Here is a 25,740-nt window from a genome sequence, read left to right on the forward strand (position 1 = left end):
AGCCATGTCAATAATAGAATGAGGCTGCAATGCTAAGCACACACCAGGGAATAAGCCCCATAAAGTTCAGTGGTGCTCACTTATGAGTAAACATGCTTAAGGTTGTACTGTCAATGTGGATGAATACTGCACCTCTGAGTAGTGATCTGTGAGTCTGGCCCTTTTGTACGACAAGAGTAGATATTACCTAGGGTCTGAAATATTAGCAGGCATAGTATAGCCACAATTTGGCTGGATCATTGAGATTGGTCATTCTGGAGACTACCCCAAGCTGTCCTGTGGACTTCCATAGGAGCCAAGAGTTTTTCATATTGTCGCTGCTTTCTGTTGTGCATGCCAGCAATTTAAGCATGTTTTATTGAAAGGCCAAATTTAGCCCTCCTTTGTATGCATTGCAGTGTGGTTATGGATTTTATTGTTTAATGTATTAGAAGAAAGGTGCAGTGAAAACTACTTTGCTAAGATTCCTGTCACATATGAATGTTTTACAGTCCTTCATTCTAATGCTGAGCTGACTTTATGCTGCTGGTACTTGTATCAGAGGTTACTGTAAAATGTTAGGCTCAAAACAGGCCGATTCACCCCTGCCTCTCTTCCACTAACACCTTCAAGATTCTCTGATTCAACTGTCCTCCACTTAATTGCTAGACTTGCACAGTCTATCTGACTTTCAGTTGTTTTAGGCCCTTGCCTGTCAGTACAAATCTCTGACCTCTATGTAAAGTTCCAAATAAAATGTAAGAGACAATAATTAATATGGTGCAAAGGAACTTTGGGCTAAAAGAGATGACTTTATTGCAGTAAAATCCAGAGCTAAATAATTTTATAATATCCTGCATCAACTTTCTGTAAAGGAAAAATACTGAGTATTGAGTAAGTGACGGTAGACCTAAGATGGTGATACATAAAGCAGATGAAAAGGGAGATTTTTATCTGTCTTCCAGTCACTTAATTTCAGAGATGCGAAGATGGGCCTATCTCAGGGACATTTTTGGAGGGAGTATTATAATGTCTGCAGGCACATAGAGAGCAAGGAAGGTGGAAAGGGAAATTGGAAGGGAGGGGAAAGGAAATAATTAGGAATGGGGAACATAAGGTGAGCTCTGCTAGATCAGACCAAAGATCACACTAGTCCAACCACCAACATCCTGATTTCCACAGTGGCCAACCAGATACCTCTGAAAAGCCCACAGGCAGGGCATGAAGGCAATAGCCTTCTTCTCTGTCCTCCAGTATCTGTACGCTGCCCTGAGATCTTAATGATATAGGGCGGCATACAAATGTTTTAAATAAATAAATAAATAGTATTTAGTGCCATGCTGCCGCTGAACCTGAAGGTTTCATTTAGCCTTCATGGCTAATAAGGTTTCATGCAATTATGTCAGGCTCTGTTTGTGGCCTCAGATTTGATTCAGACTTGAAGGAGACCGACTAGGATTATACTAGCATGGAGGAATGGAGAAATCTGCCTTTTGAAATGCCAGTCATAAAGAAGGGACTGTCCAACATGGACAGTTAAAAGGGAATGCAGGTGTTTCATTTTAGATATCCAAGGCCATTCATACAACAGAAAGGGAAAAGTTACTTAAGTCAAAGCAGAACATAAAAATAAGGATTGGAAATATTGTATATTCCTTGTGAAAAATGTGATGCCATTGTCTAGAACGTTGTTTTTCTCCTTTGAGCCCCAGATAGTGCTGTTGCATAAACTGTTAAGCTGCTGCAGTAAACAAAATAAATAAAATGCTAGTGACTAGGAATTTGAAATATTTTTCTAGCTATGGGCATCAGAACAAATGGGCACACATCTTTGAACAAATTTGAATTGAAAGCCAAACACAGAACCCTTCTCTAATAGGTGATTAAAATCACTCTTGGAACTGGTGTATGGTGGTTTGAAGATACATATTCATACAGAGCGCTACTTGCAGCTATTAGCACATCTTTTTGAGTATCAATGGATTTTAATTCTAAAGTTAGTTCCCCTAAAATTCCAAAGACAGTATAGAACATAACTGACGTATACACTTAAGACATGTGATGAGTTCAATTAGATGCCTTAACTGGAGCCTTGAAAGATTTTTCCCTTCCTTTCAGGAATCAGATTGCCTGGTAGCTTAGGCATTTAAAAATCCTTTTGAAATATGTGGCCTGCGTTGCTTGTTTTGACTATATCATTGCAATATCATGGCTTTTGTGACAATGTCCTTTTTCCCTCCTGCTGCTTGAGTGTGCACCCATTTGTAGAATAGATGAAGTCCCTTTAGATGGATGCTGTAGTTGAACCCAAACCTGGTTCAACTACAGCATCCATTTAAATAAAGGTGATTCACAGTCTGATCATGCTTTTATTATAGATTACAGAGATAGATTAAAAATTAAGCCTATCTGGAGTCGTTTTGCTTCTTGGTTTCTCCTTTTTCTTTGTTGTAAGTGAACATTGTTGCCCAGACCTGTTTGAAGACATGAACCCAGAAGTGGAGCTGATTATCAGTTTCTGGATTTTGATGCATCATCTCAAACATTAATTCGTAGTATATATAATAGATAGTTGCATTAGAAAAATGGTAACCTTGACACCATTGTCTGTTTATGGCTTAAAACTGTTCATTGTGGTGCCCTCCTCGTCTGTTGTACACCAAAGAGATTTTTACAAGTTGTGAGTAGCGTAAAATCCCCTTCTGTGATTATGTTTATCTGTTTGATATATTTATTGGTCAAGTGAGGGGCAGAAAAATGTCACATGTAGGATCTTCATATTTAAAACTAGTCTATGAATTATCACAGGGTTCCAAATATAGCTCATGGTCAGACATGTCAACTACAGGATATAGCCTTTTAAAGATAAAGTCTCCTCTTAAGAAATGTGACATGCTGAGACCTCGTAATTGTTGTAGGATGCACTGCCATAGTGCAGGAGATGGACTGTTTTATTTCAACTCTGCATGATACAGTGGTTGCACAAGCTGCAGTTTTCTCAGTATTTGCTGGGCAGACATTGCCCATAGTTTGTTTCCCAATTAGACTAATAGAAAGTGACACTGAAGTCCTTCAGTTCATATTTTGGAGAATTCTGGTTTTAGACATTTAGTCATTTGGTTCAACCTTGCGCATGCTGTGTGTTGCAACATTTTAGTTAACAGCTGTGCATCAGTACTGTAAACATAACCCTGGTGGGGGGTGGGCAGGCTCTAATAGCACATTTTTGTTGTCTGATATGGTCTGCCTAGAATAGGGAGAACCAAAAATTTCCCTCCTCCTCCTGCTAGCAGACAGTTCCTTGAACTGAAAGCAGGGAGTTAGGAAGCTCCTTTGTGCAGATTTCTCCGTCTCCTCTACTGGCTGCCAGCTGGCTTTCATTCAACATTGTTTTCATCATTGGAGAGAGAGCGAGGGAGAGAGCAACATCTTTAAAAGAAAGCTACAAAAAGACATGGGAGTTGCTTTAAAAAAATCCAACCTAAACAAGGCAGCTGGAGGGAGCACAGCTCTTTAGTGTGAGGAGCTAGGAGTGCTGCAGCTTCCTCTGCAAAGCAAGATGCATCCCCCTGAGTTTCTTTAGTCGTAAAAGGAAACAAAAAAGGATCCTGTGTAGAGGTAGTGTATAGAGGAAAGCCGTGGGCTGGCTGCCAGCAAGAGATGGCGGGAGGAGTGCCTCCAGAACACAGCAACTGCTCATGTTTCCATCCTGGTCTCTGGAAAAGAGGGCTTTAAAGGGGCCAGATGGGGTTAACAGAGCTGGGTCCTGGGCTACAGGGAAAGATTCTGGGCCTGTCCGAGGTAGGATCATCTATATTTGTCTGACTGAGACATTGCTGCTTGAAACTTGCCCTGTTCTGCTCCAATTGCTGTGATTGTTCCTGACTAATTTTCCCGGGGGCTGCCTGGAGCCAGAGGGCACATATGCTGTCTTGGCCTGATCCCAGTAAGGCGGAGCAGTTATCTGAAATCCCTTTAGCTTTGCAGTGCTCTACAGCAGTAGTTGCCTGGTGCTGGAGATTTTCCACTGTTTCTGCTGTTCCTCAGTGCAGGCATTCCTGGAAGTTAATCAGGGTGAAAATTGCAGTCAGTCATGTCTGGAAGCAACCAGAGGCTAATCCCAGAGCTCTGCGGATTTGAACACACGGGTAGGAGACATTCTCTTTGTATGCAGTTGAACTGTTAGTGGGATCAATTCACCTTTGGGTGTCAAATCATTCCCAATTAGGCTTTCTCTGCTTCTTGTTTCACTGCAAAAGGTCATAAGTAAAGGAGGCTGTTGTGACTAGCTTGAGAGCAGCACTGTGTGTTAAGCCCTTGTGTAGTACTTCCTTGAACATTGCCTGGTGAGATTTGTTAGATTTCAATAGGGCCTGCAAGTTCAAAATGAACTTTCAGGTTGGTATCTAATGACATTGCTACTTCTTGGAACATAGCAATGGTTAATAGAGGTTGCAACCCTTAATGGAGCTGAATTATTTATGTCTGGCACTACATGGGTGCAGCGTTCTGAAGTGAGAAGTTGTCTCCCTTAGTAGTTCTGTTCCAGGACTTCTCTTCGAATTCCTTGTTGGAAGATTGCCAGCTGGACAAGTGAATGCATGCATTTTCTGTTTTGTATGGGAAAACTTTGTGTGGCAGGGAGGAAGTAAATAGGGATTCATGTACTCAGATTGTTTTTTTCTATCTGGATTTAGTAGCTTCCTGGTATCCAATGTTACTCCTACTTAGAGTAGTCTCATTGCAATAATGTGATCGTAACTTAGTCATGACTACCAAGTGTCATTCATTTCAGTTGGTCTACTGTAAGTAGGAGTAGCATTGGATCCTACCCTTTATTTCCACTCTATCTAATGGATGTTCTGTTGGGGAGTGTGCCAATACCCGAAGGCTGAGTTATAACTGCATAAAATAGAACAGGTTGTTTCTGTGATTTGTTTAAGTCTACAATGTGGGGTTTTGGTTAGTTATGTGTTCTAGTTATAATTTCAAATAAAGCTGCATACAGATTTGTAGTATACCAAAGCTGAACTTCTAAATTTATTATGAAGATGGTTGCATGCTGGGTTTGTGTTTCTTCTGTCAATTCTGACTCATGGAGCTTGACTTTAGCATAGTGCATTTGCTGTGAAGCAAGAGAAAATAAAATTTTATAGGGTTTGCTATCCCATGAAATATTCTGTTTTGTTTATAGACTTTTACTCCTTATACTTGGAGGCAGATTTTATTTTCAGTTAGACATGTGGTGAAGATGGTCTTAGTCAAAGCCTCTTTATCTAGGCCAGTGGTTCCCAAAATGGGTGGTACTGCCCCCTTGGGGGCGGTGGGATTGCATAGGGGGGTTAAGAGGCAAGAGGGCGGCAGGGGGCGCTAAGAGGAGAAGGGGTGGCAGGGGGTGCTCGAGGTGGTCTTTTCTGAGAAGCGCCTCTCCAGAAGGTTTTAAAACCCAGGGACATTTTTATGGGAGAAGGTAGCTTGGTCCCAAGCCATATAGGGGAAGAATCCACACATGTATTGATACCGTTTAAGAAGAGTCCTTTTAATGGTGAATTGAAATGTTTAATTGAATAAACTAAAAAAATGTAATTGGATTTTCAATAAATATTCAATTAATTGTTACTGTTTTGAATTTTATTGTTATTATCTTCCTTAGTGGGTCGTTGAAACCACTATTCTGAATGATGGTTTTTATAGTGTAGGGTAGGGGGCACTGGGCATGAGTTCGTGGAACCAAGGGGGCGGTTACCTGAAAAAGTTTGGGAACCACTAATCTAGGTTATAAATTTCATCTTGTTTACCACTGTGACAAATTTGCAAGACACTTGGAGAAGTTTGCAAGTCATTTTGAGAATAAAATCATTCACCATCATGCTAATTTGAATGCTGCTGTTGATTTAGTGTCTGTTGAAGTGACACTATCTTATTCTGTTTCAGTTTCTGTAGCCTGAGCATGTGGACAAGAACTTGCATCTGGATGACCCATTATACACACTCTCGATCATTGCCCTTCATGGCTTCTTTGGATTGACCAGATGGATCAAGGGAGTGGTGAATGCTTCACTGTGTGATGATGTGGTCCCTACTGCCTTGAAGGAGGCAGAGATGTGACCACTTCTGAAAAAAAATGCTCCCTTGGCCCAGAGATACCTCCTTCCTATGTCAGATGCTCAACAAAGTGGTGGTGTCTCAGCTGCAGGCACTTTTGGATGAAATTCCAGTTAGAATTCAGGCCCACTTTGGGGGCAGAATTGGCCTTGGTCATGCTAATGAATGATGTAATTTGAGGGAGGGACAGGAGGAGTGTGTCCCTGTTACTACTACTTGATCTTTTAGCAGCTTTTGATACTGTTCACCACTGTGTCCTCCTAGACTGTCTGTCAGTTGGGAGTTGGGGGCACTGCCTTACAGAGGTTGAGCTCTTACTTGCAGGGTCAGTTCCAGAGAATAACATTGGGTGTCCGTGCTTTGAACTCTGGGGTGCTACAGGAAGTGCTGCCACTCTGTGTCCCTAATGATATTTAATATCTATATGAAGCTGTTGGAAGTGGCCATTAAAAGATTCAGGTTACCTAATTGCTGATGAAACCCTCACCCCCTCCCGGTTCTATTTCTCTGTGACATTGAATCAGGCGAGGCCATGCACATTCTGAATCAGTGCTTGGATGAGGGCTGAAACTGAATCCTGATAAGACTGAGACCCTATGTGGGTGGTTCCCAGGTCTTGGAATTGGGCTGTTTGCCTGTTCTGGATGAGGTTGCACTTCCTCTGAAGGAGCAGGTATGTAGTTTGGGGGTGCTCCTGGATCTATCTTTGTCACTGCAGGCTAAGGTGATCTCAGTTGCCTAGAGCACCCATTAGCAACTTCGATTGGTGTGCCAACTACTTCTGTTGTTGGATAGTGACAGCCTAGTCACGTTGGTCCATGTACTGGTAACCTCACAAATCTGTAAAGGGGCCATTTACACAAAATTCCAAGGCATGGGGATCCCCACACTTGCCTGATTCAGTGCTCAGCAAGTCAGGCAAGCGTGGAGATCTGCAGACTAGTATCCACGGGCCCAAGCCAATGAGAAATTGCAAGGCCATGATCCCCAGCCAGGCACCCCTAACATCCCTAGTTGCTTGTTCTTTTGACTGCCACATGGCTCTGTCCTTCCTCCAGAATAATCTAAACAGTGGAGAGCTTGCCAATAATCTCAATTGGAGGAATAAAGGCCCAGTGACGATATCTAACAAGTGAAGCAGCTGGAATGTTCTAAGGAGGTAGATAGCAGTAAGCTCTGTGCTAGAAAAGGGAGGGAGACTGCAGCTTTTCAAAGCCATTCCTGATTCCAACAGCTGCCTGTAACACAGTCTCTTGATTCTGCACTTTCTCTGCAATAAGATGAAAAGTCACTGTTTTGTTTTTTGTTTTTGTTTTACTTCCTGCTTACATGCCAATCCTTGGCTCATGGGGTTAAAAATCTCCATAATGATCTGTCAGGGAGCAGATTGTTAGCAGCACAGAACCAGAGATTCTATAGGGAGCGCATGGAAAATAGTGCGTGGTTACTGCAGCCCATCAGATGAATTAATTCCTGGCGTTATATAGTGTACCTGTCTCTAGATACACACTTGCAAGCTGCTTTTTCGCCTCCTGCCGTAATGGAATTGTAAAAAAGAAAAAGGGAGGAGAAACCTTTTTATAAAAATGGTACTAGCTTTAAGTGTTTTCCATATGTAACAATGCAGATCATCAGTCTCCTGTGCTCAGCATGGAGGAGCAGAAGACAATAACACTTAAAGAAGAGCCACAGCTGTAGGGGAGGCCATGGCTTTCACAGGAGCGCCTGAAACTACCCTTTGCTAGGGTTTGGCTGGCTGCTAGGGATAATGTAGTTTCATGTGCTAATTGCCTCTTGTAAATATAATTGCCATATACTTATCTTGTGGAGTGACTGACTTGCTACTATATAGCCTCCAGGGAAATATCCAGTGTACAGAATCTTCATGAAGATACTGCGTTTGGTTGCTTATTAATTGTAGCCTAGCATGATGCGTTACTGCTGATACATGTTTAGCCTTCATATATAGTCATTGATGTGGGTTTTCAGGAAAAATTTAAACTGGATAATTTCCCAATGCAAATTAAGTTATTTTGCACAGGGCGACTTGCATAGTAAAAAATTCAGTTTCCATCACAAAATTTTCTGATGCTCTAGAGCAGGGGTTAGAAGCTTGTGCCTACAACTCCCATCATTCCTCACCATTGGCTATGCTGGCTAGAGCTGATGGGAGCCATAGGCCAAAACAACTGGCCCACCACTGCCTTAGGAAGATCTAATTTAGTGTGTTTATTTTACTTGTATTTAGTAAACAAAGCCAAAAAAAACATAACCCGTGTTAATCTTTTTGTCCCAATACACCACAGCTATTTGAGTTGAAGTATTTGAGTGAAAAAATTGAAACATTAAATTAATATGATTTAAATGTTATATTATATAGACATTTTTATTGGAGAACTTGTAGAAAATTAAAGATCATAGAATATACTTCCTTTTCCTTGTTTAGATTTAAGGCGGAAACAACCAGGTACTGAAAACTGTTGAAACTTGAATTAATAGCAACTCCAAGAAATCTGCATGATATTCTGACATCCACTTCTCTATTTTAACAGAGTTCAACTCTCTTTCTCTAAGGGTCTTGGGGTACCTTCAGTTCTGCTATCACAATCAGTTTATAGCTGGCCGGCCTTTGTTTCTCTGTGTGATTATTTGTCTATAAACAATTCAGAATTTTGAAACAAATGGCTGCAAAGCAGTTTTCATGGGAAACTATGTTGCACCAATCCTTAAAGTACTTTACCGCCTCCTCTGTCATCACTGAATAATTCGTTAAAATAGCAGTGTGTGGGAATATGCATTGTTCTTTAAGAAGGAATATATGCCCTTACACTAGACCCTTCTCAAATTGCTTTGAGAAGGTGACCATTTCCTCTTTAAAATAAAATGTTATGGTGGCTGAATCTAGTGGTGGCATCCCCAGTGAGGACTTGTTAGGTAGCCCTTGAAGATTCTCTCATTCTTTGGAGCCTGTTTTCATTTTAAAGAAGTTTGTGGATAATACAAAAGCATGATCCGCAACAGCAGAGGAGGGACCATAACTTAAGGGAGGGGAAAATGCTTTGCATGCAAGAAGTCCCTGGTTCAATCCTTGGCATTTGTAGTTAAAAGGATCATGTAGATTGTGTGGAAAAAGGCACTAGAGAACAACTGCCAGTCATAGTAGACATAGTGGATTAGATAAGGCAAAATAGTCTGACCTGGTATAAAGAAGCTTCTTATGAGAAGTATTGCGTCCAGTTCTGGGCACCAAACTTCAAGAAGGACGCAGACAAACTGGAGCGTGTTCAGAGGAGGGCAACCAGGATAATCAGGGGTCTGGAAACAAAGCCCTATGAAGAGAAACTGAAACAACTGGGCCTGTTTAGCCTGGAGAAGAGAAGATGGAGGGGAGACATGATAGCACTTTTCAAATACTTAAAAGGTTGTCACACAGAGGAGGGCCAGGATCTCTTCTCGATCATCCCAGAGTGCAGGCACAGAATAACGGGCTCAAGTTACAGGAAGTCAGATTCCGGCTGGACATTAGGAAAAACTTCCTGACTGTTAGAGCAGTACGACAATGGAACCAGTTACCTAGGGAGGTTGTGGGCTCTCCCACACTAGAGGCCTTCAAGAGGCAGCTGGACGACCATCTGTCGGGTATGCTTTAGGGTGGATTCCTGCATTGAGCAGGGGGTTGGACTCAATGGCCTTGTAGGCCCCTTCCAACTCTACTATTCTATGATTCTATGATTTAATATTGCTTGAATTTCGACAAGTTCTACCTGAATTTGCAGCGAGAATGAAGCATGCCCAGAAGAAAAAATATTCAAGGCAGTAAGTACCTGCAGTCCTTAGTTACTAGGTTTTTCTATTTTTTTTTAATTGAGTCTATGCTCACTTTGAAGCCGGTGATACAGAAGAGGGAGGGAAGCAGCTACCTCAATCCTTGCAGTCAGTGTGAGAGAGGGTTAGAAACAGAGTAGCGACCTGTCAGAATCTGGTATTGAAGGAACGATGCCAGATGACCAAGTTTGTTGCAGTAAAAGTGCAAGTGAGACGGAATCTTTCTCTGAAGGAGTAGCATAAAGCTTTTCAAGGGGTATGACAATGAAGGGCAGAATAAATGGTAGCAGGATGGCATGTTGCTCACTGAGTTGGTGACTTAGGATGTGTGTGTTTCTTCTATGGTGATGTTCACATGTAGTAGGGCCCAGTATGCCATCCTAAGCTTAGCACTTTACTTTTTTCATGAAAGGAACTGAATTCAAAATATTATGCATAATTAAACTCCTTGTAATTATGTAGTAATGCCTTACCACCAGTGGCATTGGTACATGGCAATAAAGGCCCTGTTATATTGGTGGAATGTTGGTTCCATGGTGAGTAAATAAGTATATATACTCAACTAATCTGTATGTGTATCCTTGTGTCTGCATGTGAATATGTTCCCATATATGTATATTGTGCACTGGTTCTTCGATCCACTTTCTGAGAACAGCAATGTAATATCCATTCTTGCTTTCCCTTTCAGCAATTATGTTGTCGCCTGGGCGCACCTTGATCGCTGGAGGCTTGAGAACATAGCTGAAGCTGCTACTTCATACCCAAAGGCTGAGGGAGCAGACAAGAGGCTTGAACCTTGAGGTGGGTCGTTAACTCTAAGATGTCCTTGAGCAGTGGAGCTTCCGGAGGGAAAGGAGTGGATGCAAACCCTGTTGAGACGTATGACAGTGGGGATGAATGGGACATTGGAGTAGGGAATCTCATCATTGACCTGGACGCGGATTTGGAAAAGGACCAACAGAAATTGGAAATGTCAGGCTCCAAGGAGGTGGGGCTACCAGCACCGAATGCTGTGGCGACACTGCCGGAGAACATCAAGTTTGTGACCCCAGTGCCAGGTCCACAGAGCAAGGAAGGCAAATCCAAATCCAAACGGAGTAAGAGTAGCAAGGACAGTGGAAAGGCTGCCCCAGGATCCTCCCTGTTCACTCCAAGTGAAGGGACCAGTGGCAAGAAGGAGGTTCAGGGGCGCCCTGGGGATGGCGTGAACTCTGGTGGCTTGGTGGCTGCCATTGCCCCAAAGGGCTCTGAGAAATCGGCCAAGGCTTCTCGCAGTGTGGCCAACTCAAAGAAAGAAAAGGAGGGGGGTTCGTCCAAGAGTAAGAAGGAAAGGAGTGAGGGTGCGGGTGCTCCAACAGAAAAGGAGCCCAGTGTACTTCAGCCTCTTGCCTTGGCTGTCAGGGTTGGGCAGTATGATGGTGGCCAAGGATCAGAGCCTGCTGCTGCTGCTGCTGCTGCTGAGCAGCTTGGAAGTATAGCTATTGACACAGGATCTGCACTCAATCCTTTGGGAGTTAAGTCGGAGCTGGAAGATGGTGACAGTGAATGCCGACAGCTCAAAAAAGTCAAATCGGAGAAGGTAAGATGTGGGCTGATGGCTGGGTCTGGTATGGTGCTGCTGGAACGCAGATGGAAGACAACAACTATGATGTTCTTCTTTGTAAAGGGGATGTGTTGCTTCCTAGCCTATGCAGCCTTGTTGTTGATCAGGAACAGAAAATTAAGGCAGATTATTGCATTTCACTGGGATTGGGTTTGTATGTCTCCCAATGGAGTGGAACTGGGAAATGGAGCATTTTTGTGCGGAATCTTATATTATTGGAAGGTAACATGATCTTGCTCATTGAAAAATTAGAGTATTCTGTGAGGAGTATCCTGCAAGGAACACAACTGCTGTGACCTGATACAAACTGCTAAAGTTTGTGGTGTAACACATCAGGTGTTAGCTTTCTATTGAGCCTCCATCCTTAGGTGTTTACTGGGCTTTATCTCTTGGGGACTAATGTTCTACCTTTATTCCTACAAGTTCAGCTTGTATGATCAGTAGCTGCTATATAATGACTTGATCCTTCTCTGTTTGGTAAAAATGTGGAAGTAAGACAATAAATAATGGTTTACAATGAGGACTGCTTCAACGCATGACAGCTTTCTTACATGTTATCACTTCTGTTGGGAAATTACAGTTTTTGTGATAGAACTCCCAATTCTGACCCTGTTCAATTGATTCAGGGGCTGCAAAATCCTTCTATGTAGATTATGCTTGCTCAAGGTTATTTATAAAATGGACCACTATTTGAGGGCCTGGAGAATGGAAGAGAAGAGATCCAACATCCTTGGAAGTATTTTTAGGCCTGGGCTGTCTCTGTTACTGGCCTCCTCTTTATATCTTGGTTATACTCTCTTCTAGAAAGGTTGCAGTTTTCTCAGCATTGGCTGCTTAGAACTGAAGAACCATCCACTGTTTTCTGCAGTTGGGCCAGGCAGTAGGATGTGGTCCAGCAGGGGACTGCTTGCCAATTTCCAGTAGACTCCCTAATTCCTATTTATTGCTAGAATTCCTGCTTTCTTGCTTTGTAAATTTTAAAATAGTTTGGTAGACCAACCACAGTGTTTCTAATTAAAAATGGACCAAGCAAGGGTGAAGTCAGCGCACCATTGTGCTAAACGTTCAAAATTAAGATTGGGTAGCTGGCAGTACCAATATCAGAATGAGTAATGGGATGTCGGTATTGAGGAAATGACAAGCTCTGCTCTCTAATAACCTGTCCCTGAGCCTGTCAGGTTAGAAAGTAAATTGGTATGTTCATGGCCTACCAGTAGCTATGAAGTGAGTTTGGATGGGTATGTCCTGTTCCCCACTGAGGTCCTGCTCATCATGGATTGCTCTTTGTGGATTCTGCATTCAAGATCCCATACTTCCTCCAGTCAATTTACAAGGGGTTGGGCTGAAAGGTTTTTTGAAAATGCTTGAGAGTAGTAGCTTTCAAAGTTATTGAATTGAGCGGAGTAGCTCTTCCCAGTAGTTTCTATGGCAAATGCTTTTAAAGAGTAACTGGGCATTTCCTTGTTTCAGCTGATTGCCCTGTCTAAGTAGTGAATAATAATAGAAGCTGCAGCTTACTATCCTTTGCTAGGATTGTGCCACTTATCGTATGTCTTAGTAAGAGTGGTTATGAGTTGCTTTCTTTGCCTACAAAGATGAGAAGGCTATGTTCCTAGTCTGTATCTGTTGATATGTATGGTGGTTTCTGAAGGCAGAAACACTGGTAACCTGCTGGAAGTGATGGAAATGTCGCCCTCCCTCTTCTTACTTTGCTCTCAGAAATAAGTTTCTGCTTCTGCTGTTGCAACCTGGTTGCTCTGTTACGAATTGTTTTCATCTATGACTCACCTGCCTTGTTTGTTGTTGGACTTTTGTCTGCTCTGTGACAGTGGCTTGTTATTCTGTTCAAGTGCTTGGAGAAGATAAAGTCACCTTTGCTAGGAAGAACAGAAGGATTGATCAGCTGAAGCTCCTTAGGTGCCACACAAGGTTTCAAAAGCAGGCTCTATGTTTGAAGCATGTGTGCACTGGATAATTTGATACATTATTCGTGCTACTGCATCCCTCCAGCCCACCTGTGTTATGCCACCTGTCTGTACTGAGATACTTACAGCAATGTGTGCACAGATTTTGAGGAGGAAGGAGCAGGGCTATGGATTGTAAATAAGGTAGCAGTATTCACTTAGCCCTTCCGGGGTTGTAGTCTAGGAAATGCTCAAGATTAGTAGCTTCCTGGAAGTCAAATCTGTAGAGTTCTGATGACCTGCCTAATTGCCCATCTATTTCTACCTGACTCCTGGTTTATGTGGCTGTCGTCCCTAGCTGTTCTAGCCTAGTGACAGCTCATTGGTTTATACTAAGCAGTGAGTTTGTATGCTGGAGATAGAAATTGAAATGATGTTATTGACATGGGAAGGAAGATGGAAGTATATGTATATACCTCTTATAAGAAAGAAAAACAAAGAGGAATCTGGCAGGATTTACAAGCACTTGCTTTCATAGTGTAGGGCTGCTTTCCTCAACCTGGTGCTCTCCAGATGGCTACTGTAGTTGATTGGGTTCTTGCTTATGCTTTTAAAATAGTATTCAGTGTTCACTTTCTCTGAAGAACTGTCAAATCACATCATAGCAAGAGCTGTTTGCAGAGGGAAGAGATGTGCTCTGATTTAAGTGCTGCATTAGCCTATTCATAGTTAATAACAGAAATCTCTGCATTTCCAGGATACCAGTGCAAGCAGAGAGAATAATATCCTATGTATTACATCTCTTTCTGTTTCTGTGGATACTGTGAGACAGAAAGCAATTAGATGGTTATAACTTGTGTTGAAGGGGGTTGTTGGTCTTGTATGTATTATGTTTTAAAACAAGGGAAGAGAGGAGCTTCTTTATCTGGCTTCTTTTTTGCTGCCATATTACAGAACTAGTTTTAAACTGTTTCCTGCCTGTTGATTATAGTTTATAGCTTCCTTGTGTTTTCATTGAGATATATCATGTATTACTCAACATATTGATAGAAACGGCATGGTGCTTCCCACCCCCAACCAACTTGTGTATACAGAGAGACAATATCAACAAATGCCTAATGTGTGAAATCTAGATTCCATCTTCTGGATCAAAATTAGCTAGTCTTGTCAAACTGAGCATTGTGAGTAATTCTCCTTTTTATAGCTGTGACAATACCATATAACAAATGTAATTAGAAAATATGCTCTATAGGATAGATAAATCCTGTACAGCCTTGTAAAATGGCAGCAGCAATGTTTGTGAAACATGATATTCCACTTCAGGTGGTGGTGGCAGAATCCTGCCCTAAGCCTAAATGAATCTGTCATACTGATGCTGGATAGGTTTGAAAAAATATTGGCAAAAAGTTGCTTGCAACCTCCTTAGCTACTTGATTTGATGCATCAGACTTGCCTTGTATTTCCTTTGATAGAAAATTTAAGCCTGAGGTGATGGGGGTTGGGAGGGTGGGGGGGATTGGTTTAGCTGTGACAGAGAACAGAATCAGGCTTGAAATGGTAACACAGCACAGATTAGGATCTGTGCAGAAAGGCAATTGAAACCAAGTGCCTGAACTTGGGCTCTGGATGGACAGGCTTACCTCCCTGGTGTTGCTATAAACAGCCTCTTTGTGCAGAGAATTGGGGTGAAAAGACCTATAACTTGCCACTTATTTCTGGGGTTTTTTTGTGGCAGGGTATATATTCTGTGTGAGAATGGGTCTGTATGTATAATAAACTGATATATTGATTGATATATTCAATATAAGGAATGAAGCCCTTAGGAGACCCCTTTTTGCAGTGCTTACAGCAATAAAAGTTGGGGAGGAAGTTGTAGTGGTGGAAAACAAATGAGCAGTAAGGTTTTGCTCCTGCTATAGAAGACGTTAGCAGTAGTTGACTTCTCAAAATCTATGTGTACACATCAAAATCTATGTGTACAGAACTTTACTACAGACACTTCACAAACAGCACTAATGTATCAGTTGGTTGTGTGAAGGAGGGAACTGCATGGGTTATATTCATGCCTAAAATAATGTCAGAATAGGACCTTCTCTTGTGATCTATGGGATAAACGTGTTTTCCAGAAAGGAGAGTTGGCTTGACTTATTCTTCTGCAACTGACAGATCTCTATGATGACATCACATTGGATACTATGCAGGAAATAATGCTGCACTGAGAATGAAGGGCAAGCGAACAGCCGGAACTATGTCTTATGGGAAGCAAACAAGGAATTCCCCACCTCATGTTTCTTTTGTAATTCGAATACAGAGGGTTGAGTTCTGCATTCTGTTTTTCCTTTTCTAAACTCTTGTAGCAGGAGAAGCCTGGTTGTGATGGGAAAACAGCAATATTGAGATTTGCAGGGGAGATTTAGCAAGCATGGGAAGGGCTAAGCACCTCTTCGCCTACTGACGACCTTGAAAATCCTTCTCACTCCATGAATTTGGAAAAGATCAGTTCAATGGTATAATATGTATCCCCCACCCACCCCAGCCCCATGTGTTTTCACCTCAGCTGGCTTTTACCCTTTTGATCACTGTGACCCTGGAGAGGAAAAGCTGTCTTGAACAGACCTGACTCCTGAGCATATAATGCCGCTTTAGTGCTTCAGGTTTTTCTTTCTGTCAGTTTAGAGACTGCATTGCTGGCAGCTGGTAGTGCTCTGGCTGTGGTGCTGCTTTTTCTGATAATAGCACAGTAAATGGCAGGTTCTTGCTGTGTGGCAGCAGCTACTGTAGTGCCTGCGGGAATGGGAGGTGCAGCCCAGCAGACTCTGGCAGCTCCATCCGTTGTCATTGTTCTCTGCTGTGCTTGCCTGGCTTGATGCTGGCTAAGTAGAGGCGGAGAGCTGAGCAGTGGACAAAACCGCTTCCTTGTGTTTGACTTCTGCTCCAGCTTTGTTTTGCTTGAACACTTATTAAGAGTGGGGGTATGCGCCTCTGATGTGTAGGATACTAATTGTGGTGCTTTTGCACACAGGAAGAAGGAGCGTTAAGAAGCTTCTTATTGAGGTGAACTTGGGCAGTATGTTGCAGACACATAATGCTGCAAATGCATCCTTTGTCATTGTCACACAGACAGACTGGGGAAACTCACCCAAGTGGAGTAACTTACAACACCCCTTCTACTAGAATCCTATCTGGGTAGCCACCTCAAAAAGCCCAGTCTCAATTCATATTCAGTCCAGGTTTTTTTTCCACATTAACCATCTGTCAGTTGTTATCTATAGACAGAGTTCAGACAATTGTGGCAAGTCTGAAGCCTGTGTACTACCCCCTCCTCTCTTCTTCCCCTTTGTGCACAAGAGGAAGAGCGTGAATGCTTCTGCTCTCACTTTAAAACAAACTGTTGTTCCCTGTTATATACGAGCCGGGAACTGTGGCTTGTTCTAAAAAAAGTTGGTTAAGACAAGCAAGGATGAAACCATTATATTGATATTGTGGTTTGTTCATTTGGAATGCGCAGAACAAAACAAGGGTTACTTAACCAAAAGATTTTATGAACAAAATGGGGGAAATGGTATAAGCTTGAAATGTATTCTCAGTCTTAGAGTCCAAGAGACAGCTTTTATTTCCTGTTAGTGATCAACTAACGTTTATTAGTGTAGGTGTCCATGAGTTGAGGATTTCTTAGATTGGGTCATCAAGCAAAAAGACATTCGTCATCCGTCAGCTTTCACATTTCTAAATGTTCAGACAGTTCTCAGCTCAAAAATGTGTCAAAATCATTTAGAAATGTATATTTGGAGGGGAAAGTAAGTTTAAAAAATGAATTTAAATATTCATGTAAATGCAATTTTTATGTGTGTGCAAATTAATTCCCCCCCACCCCCAATGTATTAATGTGGAAGCAAGATTTATGGGCCGACACATATAAAAGTGGTGTGGTTTGGGAATAGACTGTTTTGCTCATCCCTAATATGAACCTGCCTGACAGTTGAGATATTTTGAGGCCCAGCACAGATGGGCGCACCTTTTGAGGTAACCCAGTATGATCAGATAGTAATTAAAAATTCTAAATGTTACCCATAAAATGTTGATTCTACGGATCTAAGCCCAAACTGTTCTCCTCCTTAGAATCCCACTGCTTTCACTGATCATGTAGTTAGTGTGTGTTGACTGTCTTTAAGCATTTCTTTGAGCAAAATAGAGGTATATCTCAGTTTGCTGAATAGCCGGAATTACTTACTCTGAGGTAGTAGCACATCCTCCAAATCCTGAAGGGAGCAACTGTAATGAAGGGAGCAGTGCAGTTAAATCTCATTTTGTAGACTTGGCCTGGTGCTAGTAGTGGGATGATCCAGGCAGATAAGATTTTGGTATTAGTCTGGTTAAAGAATCAGTTGAACATATTTCAATGAAAAGCATCTATTTTGCAGCAAACTTATTACTGGACCCTTAGTGGTGTATCTGCATCTTAACTTAAGGGTCAGCGTTAAGGTCTTGGAAAGGCTGGTTGATGTAGAAGGCAGATGTGTGCTCCCTCAACCTCTGCTTACAAACCTTTTTTCAGGGATTTTCATGAGTCAAAAGTTTTGTGCCTCCTGTGTCTCTTGCCCTCATGCATTCATTCTCATGTTGAAATCCTTAAAACATTCTTGAATGGTTTGGATGTAGAAAGTTATTAGAAAATCTGAATGCATTATCTGAATTTATCTGGATGCTTCACACACTTTCCATTCTTTTACAGAAAGGGGTCTATGGCATTCATGGAATGGCAGGGGCACCTCTAAGTGAGGGAGAGCTGAGTTAAATAATGTTACTGTGCCCTTTCCTCCTAGAGATAGGCCAGCAAGTGTGGCACCTCTGTCAGAGGCAGTTTTCCCAGATATCAGTCCCTCCGTCCCAGCCAGCTACTTGTTCCCATGGCTAGGGCTGAGTGCCAGCCGGCTAGAGCAGAGCGTGCTCATCATGCTGCTGCCTCATATTGAGCAATGCCAGGCAGTTGGTACGACTGTAAAGGTGCCAGCAGCAAATGTGCACTCTCCCACTAGGAACTGTATTGGTAGCTAAGCAAATGATAAAGTGTGTTTTTGGCAGCTGTTTGTATCAGTTTCTACTTTCCCCTCCCCATCACTACCTTAATCGAGGGGGCAGGTGCCACACCAAGCCATCCTGGCGTTGCTGTATTCACTCAGTTCATTCAAGTGTGGAGCTATGGTAGCTGCAATTATGGCTCTTCATCTTCTATCTCAGGGGTGGGGAACTTATTTTCCCCCTATTAAGGACCACATGCCAGCAGTGGGTGGAGCTAAAGCTGTGGTGGCCATTGCCAAAGCCGTGAGTGGGCATGTCAACCCCTTCTTTGGCTTTCTCTCCTGCCACCGCCCACCCCCAGTTCTCTGTCCCTCTCCCTCTCTCTCCCAGCACAGTTGGCTGCCAGCAGTCTGCTTACAGAGGGCTTTTGAAATTAAGCCAAGTGCTACCGTTTGCCTATCCTTGTTCTAACTTGAAGGGCTAGAAGAGAGAGAGAGCGCTTTAAGTGTAGTTGCCACTATGCTGCCCTGCTGTCCCCTAGCCCAGGAAAATGGCTGGAGGCCAGGTAGTGCATTTTGTTGATTTGCTGCTCCTTAGAGGGTAATTGCTACTATTCCAAGGTAATGAGTGGCAAATTGCATGTAGTAGTTAATGGATGACATCTCTAGGAGGGGCCAAAATGGTCAGGAAACTGACATTGCACTACAAACAGCCCTAATATAATAACTTGAATCAAAGATCCATGAATCCCCATTCCCTGAACAGATCTCACAGGGCGCTTAGTTTTGTAGAAGTGTAACTTGACCTTATACAAAAAATTCTAAGCAGCCAAAATCATTATCTTTAGGAGATTTTGTAGATGTGTTGTAATGTTACCAAAGAGCGTAACTAGTACTCTGATTAGCCTTCAACACAAGCCCCATTCTTCCCAGAACACACTTCAAAATCATCTTCCAGCCTGGAAGCAAGGAGTTGCCCCAAAGTTTGAGTATTGAGGGACAATAACATAAGCTTACTTGCTTGTATATAAAGGACAGTATTGCAGATTGCTTATACTGCCACCTGTGGAAACACTTTGCTGACCTGGCACACAACTTTCTTTGCCATTTTGTCCCGTCCTAGAAATGCCAACCATTTACTAGTATCAGAGGCATTATGCCTCTCAGTGTCAGTTGCTGGGGAACAAAAGCAGATGGGTGTTACTGCTCTCATGTCCTGTTGTGGGTTTCCCATAGGCATCTGGTTGGCTGCAGTGGGAACAGAATGCTGGATGAGATAGGTCTTCAGTACAATTTCAGCAGGGCTCTTTTGTTCTTATGATATGTTCTTAACTGCTGCAAGCGGTTTGCCACTCAGTTACCTCTGTATGGTACCTGCTTTCGCTTCCCAAGACAGTGTAGGCAGCCTGGACCAAAGGTTCTGGAAGGCATTGGAAAATGGGCATCTGCATTGGAGCTTTCCAGCTGCTACCTTGTCTTTGTGCCTTTTACTTTTCCCTTTCTGAGTTCTGCATGAATAAGCAGCTGACAGGGCTGCCTTTGGAGGACTTGCAAAGTAGAGTGCTGATTTCCTTATCATCCCCTGACCTACAGTACAGAACCTTCTGTTGCAGGAACCAGGCAAGAACATGGCATGCAGCCAACATGTCAAGAGTTACAAAGGAGGAAAATGAACTTCCTTGCTTAAACCAATGGTGTTTGATTTTGATATTTGGCTCCCAGGGAGAAGTGTGTGTGTGAGTTTTATTGCTTGATGTAGTAGGAAGAGATTTGGCTGCTATTGCCTCTGGAGTTTGGTTAAACTGAAGAAAATACCTTCCTTGTTCTGTTAATGCCACTTGTGAGAGTAGGAGGGGGCTGGCAGTATTTAGTTAGTTGTAACCTGTTTAATATATTTTGTGCTTTAGATCCAGTTCAGCTGTTGCCAGCTCCTAGCTGTGAGAGGCAGTGCTGCTTGTAGAGCAGGAGTTAATCCACTCTTGACCCCTGAAGGCTGATTAATATCTCCAAGGATGTGCATGCTCTCACACATGCATACATTGAATTAGAAAGATGTAGCTAATTGGAGAGGAGGAATAGTATGGAGGCATTTAAAGGCTTGGTTGACTGTACACCTTAATTTCAATCTTTTGTTTTTGGTGATATGTATGTGAATCCTCTACAATGGGAATACTTGCTTATTTTTCTGATTTCCAGATCTTACTGAGATATAAAGGTACCCAGAAGGAATTATCTATCCATAATATAATGGCTTGCTGGCTTGTGCTTCACCTCCTACTCTAGTTGCATGGTTTTGGATAAGTTTTTAAAAAATTATATATATCAAAACTTTTCCAATGACTTTTGCTTTGCTTCTGGTTTTATTTTCTTGAGGCCCATCTAAGGACCCCTCCACCCTGGCACATTCTCTGGCATAGGCAATAAGATTTTTGTATACCTTTGTATCCTTCTTGTATAGTCAACTGCATTAATCTAATTTACCTAATGATTTAAAATTATACTTCAGGGTCTAATGCATTTCTAAGGCTAGTGATAATAGGGTTCTTCTTCAAAGAATATCCATGACCTCCTTCACACTGGAATTCCCAATAGATCCGTTTCCTGGTGGTGTATCTGTTATTCATGACTGCTGGGGAGTTTGTGGAAATATTGCAGTCATATGGGCAGGGCTTATAGATTTTTAGAGAGCCAGCCAGATAAGAGCCCTTATCCAAATCCTGCTCCCCCTCCACACATATATGCTACTAATATTCCAGAATACAGCTCATTTAGAAATTCATGGTGGATGTTTAACAATCATTAAAACAGCCAAGCCCAGTACTCTGTTGTACTTTCCATCCTGTTTTGTGACTTACTGTTTTTATGCTTCTGTGCCCTTGAGACCAAAAAAAAAACAAATTCAGTGTTATGTTTCATTCAGATGCTGTAGGTGTGTCTTTAATTCACAAGAAGAAATGTGGAAGATTTGGTGATTGTCAGGGCAGGACTTAACATATTTGAGCCACAGGAATACCTTATAAGAGTTGAGTTTGGAGTCCACAAATTTTAAGACAAGCAGTATGTCTATGCTGTTCTTCAGGTTAAACCTTGCAGAGTAGTTAAGTCTGAACCAGGGTAAACTGCAGTTTGTTTAAACCATGGCTTGACTGAACAAGCCAACTTTTAATTGTGATTTACAGTCCTTGGATAAATCATAGTCAAAACCGTGTTCGCAGTTTGGACATAATGACAAACCAGAATTCGTTGAAGACAAACAAATTCTTCCAATTCCTCTTCACAGTTGTACTGGAGGGGGAGCAGGATCATGCACGCACTGCTAAACTGGATTGACGATTGATAGAGTGCTAAATTGTACCCTGTTATGTTGCCTATTTCTTTAGAGAAGACCAAAAACTATATCTGTTCATCATGATGAGTTGGAGTCGAGATATTTCTAATTCCCAAATCAAATGATTAGGAGCCTACAACAAATGTTTAGGTACCTGTACTGGGTAGAGAGGTTGGAGGAGGGGAGGGGGAGTGTACAGAATTTTGGAGCATTTGGAACTTTTTCAGTCTGAAATGGAACTTTACAGTAAGTACCGTCTTTCTTCTGATAACTTGAGATGTGATTTCTTTTGGAGGTTGCTTTAAATCTTCTGGTTGGTTTTTCCATAGAACAGCATCCCTTGCCTGTCTCTTTTTGTAGGTGTGTTTTCGAGACTTATTGATACAATTCTGTCCCCATCTGCATCTTATGTTAGTATGCCCCTAAAGGTGTTGCATTGATTTAAAGCATCTGAATATTCCTAACAGGCATTAAGGCAGATGGCTTTTGTTCTGCTTTTCAAGTCTACTTGCCAGCAGAGGTAATTTTGAAGAAGGGTTTGATATATCACTAGATAGATGGGGAAAATTGGTGCCTTTGCCCATGTCTGGGAAACGGGCCAGTACTGGAATCACACTTGGGTTTGCAGCAAAAGCAGAGAATTTGTAGATGCTAACTCATGCAGCTGACAAGCTACTGGGTTCCTGAGCATGGAGCTGATAGCAAGAACACAACACAGGCAGCTCCTCGTAACAGGGTGCTTTGCTGTTCTTATAGGGAGCCTTTGTTTCTGACCGTCTTTCCATGATCACAGATCAGTGGGACAATCTCCAACAAATGTCATGCCAATGAAGGTGCCATAACAAAATATTGGCTTTAGAACTGTATTGGATCTACTGGGAATGAAAAATTAGGAGCAGCTGAATGCAGTGCCTGACTTCAAAAGGGGCCTGCACACCTGGGGTGTGACACCTTGCCTTGATGTGTGTTTCTCCCACCTACTCTTATTGTCATGCTGGCTGTATCTTCTTGTGCACCCTAGAATTGCAAGTGGGAGAGACAGACTGCTATGTGCTCAGCACAGCAAACTGTTTCTTCCATTGCAGTCCAGAGCCTGATAGTTTTGAAGCTGTAAGAGAAGAGAGAGTCCACTTTGGGCTCATTTTCTGTTTGTGTGGAGTGCAAGATTTTCTTTCTGCCTCAGAGGGGGTCATCAATCTGGAAGAGCAATGTGCACTGTTTCTCATCTGGTATAGATGATACAGGGAAATAGAGCTGAGTGCCATCAGCCAAATCCCTGGATAATCTTTCTCAGTGGCTTCATATAGATGTTAAAACAAGTAGGACTTGCAGCAAAATATTGCACTGTCTAGTGCTTCTTTTTCAGGTTGCCAGCCAGTGATGCCTTTTTCCAGGATACTCCATTCCACTCTCGCTTTGTTTTTTCCACATATCCCCACAGCTGTCAGTCACTGTCTCATGCCACCAACAGATGATGCCCTGGGTGTTTGGGGTTTTGCTCTAAATATTGTTGTACTTGTGCAAATCTTGGAGTTCCCTGAAGCTTGCTGATGGATGGTGCTTTTTTGACTATGTAAGGATCTACACTTGGAGAATGTTTTGGACTACAAGACCGATCAGTCCCAGCCAGCATGGCCAATGGCAGGGATTATGGGAGTTGTAATCCCATAATCTGGGACTAACTGGAGGGCACTGGGTATTAGTATTGCTAAACCCACCCCCTGAGGGCAGCCACTGTTGATGAATAAACTTAACAAAACCAATAGTGTAAATATCTAAAGAGGCATAATGTTGTACTGAGTCATAATTACTTTTGTACTGTTAGCAAGTTCCAGAATTGGTGAGTAGCAATAAAACAATTGGGATAAGTAAAAGTGGTGAAGATAAACGATATCCCACAAAATCTGACAGGCTACAAATATACAGTCATTGAGGAAAAGAAGAGAGCAAAATCAAGTTGTACTATCATATCATTCAATGCCAGAAATAACCAAAAACAAATCGACCATTGGCCTTTTTCAGTGGTCTAGTGTATATATATATATAGGTATATGAAAAGATGTGTATATATAGAAAGACTTAAACATATACACATATATGATAAAACATCCAAAAAAAGCCACCACAAATTCGTGAACCTTTCAAAACCAAAAATAAAACATACATTTGCAAACGCATATACATATATGAGTACTGTCAAACTGAAAGGGGTGTTAGGTTCCCCCGTGAATATATATTTCTGAGAAAGGCAAGGAACTGTAGTGGTCTTGAAAACAAATTTATTAAAAAAAAAGTTATAATTTTTTAAAAAATTAAAAATGCTGTTTTCAATATATGCAAACGTACTCACATATATGAAAATAGTTAACCAAAATGCTAATGAAATCACTCAGTGGGCTTCCCTTCCAGAAATCCTATTCGGTTTGGCAGATTTTGCAGCCTCTTGCCACAGCACTTTGAAAATTGTCTCCAGGGATCTCAACCACATGTGGTAATTGATGAATGGGCCCCATATCCTGCAGTGTTTCAGTGATCAGCTCTAAACCTGATGCTCTCCTAGGCTGTTCTTGCCAGCACACGGTGCATCTCCTGTATTGCCTTTTTGTTGGTGCAGCAGCAACAGTTGGCTCTCCATCATTCTATGAAATTTGAACCAACAGGTGCCAGCTCCACTGGTTCAACCTTAGCTGAGTTCCCAAGCTGCTGGTAATCACTCATCTATACCCAGAAAACCAGACTGTGCCCGCAAATCTAAGATCTTCGAAGGCTGCATAACAAGGACAAATCTATAGCAGAACAGAAGACAACTAATTAAAATGATGATGCAATCTCCTTCTGCATCTACATTCCACTCACAGCGATCTTGAATGCATGCCCTCTGAACTGACCTTAACAGTCCCAGTGGGACTCTGTAAATATATCGCGTTATAAGCTCTCAACTTCCACTGACCCACTACCTAAATTGCCCCTTCCTCCATTTTCCATTCCTGCACTACAGCATAGTAATGGTCCTTGCTTTTTATATCACATTCATAGGAATAGTCATGTAGCTCTGTGTTAAAATTGTGTACAAGGTTGTTTTTTTTTAATTCCTACATTTCCAGCAACATTAATCACTGATGCAGTTTAAGTTCACATTTCTCCCCAAGTGCCCAGAAAGCAATTATCACATATAAGATGTTTCCTGGTTATGGTGGCTCCCTTGCCCTACTGCCTTAGAGAATAAAAATAGGGAAAAAACCTTCTTGTATGTCCCATTCAGTATTAGTAGTCATAATAATCTTATATCCTGCCTTTCCATTTCAATTTGAAACATCCAAGGTGGCTCGCAAATTTTTAAACTGTTAAAAAAAAAGTAATGAAACAAAAATGGGCAAGAGATGAGGTAAAAATCAATAATGGACGCAGGCATAATAAATTCAGACACTAGTCAGGCCAGTGGTCCGTAGGGTAGTGACTGTACCTCAGTTGTGGAGCCAATTCTTTGCATGAAGGAAATTCAAGGTTATATCCTCTGCATCGCCAAGTAGAGTTGGAAAAGACCTTTTTCTGAAACCCTGAAGGATAGCTGCCAGTCAATAGTAGACAATACAGAGCTAGATGGAGCAATGGTCTACTCAGTAAAAGGCAACTTCCTTTGTTCATGTGTTAAACAAAATATTTAACTGGCATTGAACCAGTGATAACTATCTTGTTCTTTTCATGATAGTGGGAATGTATGGTGAATCTCAAATAATTTCCCACTTAATCTAGTGAGGACTGGAGCTCTCTTACAGGCTATAATTTATTTTCTCAGCCAATGTGTGTTCTTGTTTATGTGCGTATACCTTCTTGCCCTCGTATTCACCAGGAACAGAAATGAGCAACTGCACTATATATGGTGAATGAGCTCATGAGTATAGCATTTCTCACACATCAAGTGTTCCCTGCTGAGACCCAAGAATTAGCTTGCTCAATAGCAAAAAGGAACTATACCAG

At 42.0% G+C, this 25,740-nt stretch overlaps 1 protein-coding gene across 3 annotated transcripts in view; it reads left to right on the forward strand.

The window, feature by feature from the left end:
- The window catches only part of ZNF609 (zinc finger protein 609), an 85,300-nt gene that overhangs the window by 10,218 nt on the left and 49,342 nt on the right, over nucleotides 1-25,740 (forward strand). For all 3 annotated transcript variants that reach the window (XM_063142859.1, XM_063142858.1, XM_063142860.1), the window contains exon 2: nucleotides 10,598-11,488. In XM_063142859.1, the coding sequence (XP_062998929.1) occupies nucleotides 10,730-11,488 (759 nt within the window). In that variant the 5' untranslated portion in view covers nucleotides 10,598-10,729. The remainder of the gene's footprint in view (nucleotides 1-10,597; nucleotides 11,489-25,740) is intronic.

Source organism: Elgaria multicarinata, chromosome 16, assembly GCF_023053635.1.
Source record: "Elgaria multicarinata webbii isolate HBS135686 ecotype San Diego chromosome 16, rElgMul1.1.pri, whole genome shotgun sequence".
Classification (NCBI taxonomy): Eukaryota; Metazoa; Chordata; class Lepidosauria; order Squamata; family Anguidae; genus Elgaria; species Elgaria multicarinata.